Source organism: Mus pahari, chromosome 14 (assembly GCF_900095145.1).
Source record: "Mus pahari chromosome 14, PAHARI_EIJ_v1.1, whole genome shotgun sequence".
Classification (NCBI taxonomy): Eukaryota; Metazoa; Chordata; class Mammalia; order Rodentia; family Muridae; genus Mus; species Mus pahari.
The window spans coordinates 82821509-82823177 of record NC_034603.1 but is presented as its reverse complement, the minus strand read 5'-3'; the positions used below and the strand labels follow the sequence as shown (position 1 = coordinate 82823177).

At 45.6% G+C, this 1669-nt stretch overlaps 1 protein-coding gene across 2 annotated transcripts in view; it reads left to right on the top strand.

Moving 5' to 3' along the window:
• The window catches only part of Grb2 (growth factor receptor bound protein 2), a 68789-nt gene that overhangs the window by 53703 nt on the left and 13417 nt on the right, over positions 1–1669 (top strand). For both annotated transcript variants that reach the window (XM_021211618.1, XM_021211619.1), the window contains one exon: positions 982–1079. In XM_021211618.1, the coding sequence (XP_021067277.1) occupies positions 982–1079 (98 nt within the window). The remainder of the gene's footprint in view (positions 1–981; positions 1080–1669) is intronic.

Here is a 1669-nt window from a genome sequence, read left to right as displayed (position 1 = left end):
AGGGTTTCTGTGTGTAGCCCTGGCTGTCCTGGAACTCACTTTGTAGACCAGGCTGGCCTCAAACTCAGAAATCCGCCTGCCTCTGCCTCCCGAGTGCTGAGATTAAAGGCGAGCGCCACCACCGCCCGGCTCTCCATTTTCTTTCTTAATACCAACTTTAAACCAAGCATGGTGGTACACCTGTAATCCTAGAATTTGGGAGAGTGAGGATTGGGAGTTTTAACTAGCCTGTTCTACAAGGTGAACCTCAATCTCAAAAGCCAACCCAAACAGCTTGTGATCATAGCACTTGGGAGATGGAGGCCGGAGGACCAGAAATTCAAGGCCACCGCCCACCCCCNCCCCCACCCCCAGCCACAAGGTTCCAGTTTAACCTAGGCTACACAAGACTGTCTTTAAAACAAAACTAAACAAAAGGCTAGCCTCCCACTCTCTGCCCTCTCTGTTGCTTGGAGTCTTGGGCCTGAGTTCTGCTGGTTGGTCTGCCTCCAGGAGTGCCTGACCTGAACACAGGGTTTTAGGATTTGCTTGCCCACTCATTAGAATAGTTTCCTATACAGTGGTCCCTGGGTGTGTCTGTAAGCAGCAGTGCTTGGAGCTGCTGGATGGGAGACCATAGAGGAGCTGCTGGGGACCTGGTGTTGGGAATTGTGCACTTGGCTCGGGCTCCCTCTGCTCTCTTGACACCAGCTTCTCTGTCTGCTAGAGGAGCCTCCTTAAGAAAACACTGATCTGTTACGCCCCTCCTTCTGCCCTCCCATTGAGGGTTTAATTCTAGGTGTTGAGAAAAAAGCCTGACCTTTCTTTTTTAGAGTTTCGTTTTCTGTAACTTTCACAGTTTAGCATATAATGTTGACTATTGAAATTAGAAGAATTCTGATTCTCAAATAAGTCTTCCACAAGCCCAGACAGCATAATTGTCTCTGACAGTACTTATAATAGGAGAAAATGATTGATTTCTTTTTTCTTACTGTTTTTCAGGTTTTGAATGAAGAATGTGATCAGAACTGGTATAAGGCAGAACTCAATGGGAAAGATGGCTTCATCCCCAAGAATTACATAGAAATGAAACCACATCCGTAAGTCAGATTTTATGGTTCCCCTAAGCAAAGAGCTTGCCTGCTTGTCTCAAGTACCATTCAGTGTGAATTGTTAGGGGGTGAAGAGGAGGGGGTCTCACTATAGCTGTTGATCCTTCTGAGCTTGCTCTGTAGACCAGGCTGGCCTCACAGAAACCTACCTGCCCCTACCTCCCTACTGTTCCAGCATGCCCGTGTTGGTTTGGGTTTGTGAGAAAGGCTTAAAGTCTTAATGAAGAAATCAAAATTAGTAATAATGAAGAAGTCAATACCAGCACACACGCCCTGCCTTCTTTTAAAAAGTAAATTGTGTCAGGCAGTGGTGACACAGACCTTTAATTCCAGTGCTCTGGAGGCAGCCAAGGATACACAAACAAACCCTGTCTTGAAAACAACAAAACAAACAGTAAATTGTGTCTTCATGTATTTTATGTGCCTGAGCCCACAGACATCAAAGGTGGCATTGTTCCTCTGGAAATGAAGTTATGGGTGGTTGTGAGCCACCAATGTGGGTGATGGGATCTGAACCCAGGTCCTCTAAAAGAGCATTAAGTGTTTTTTTGGTTTTTTGGGTTTTTTTTTTTTTTTTT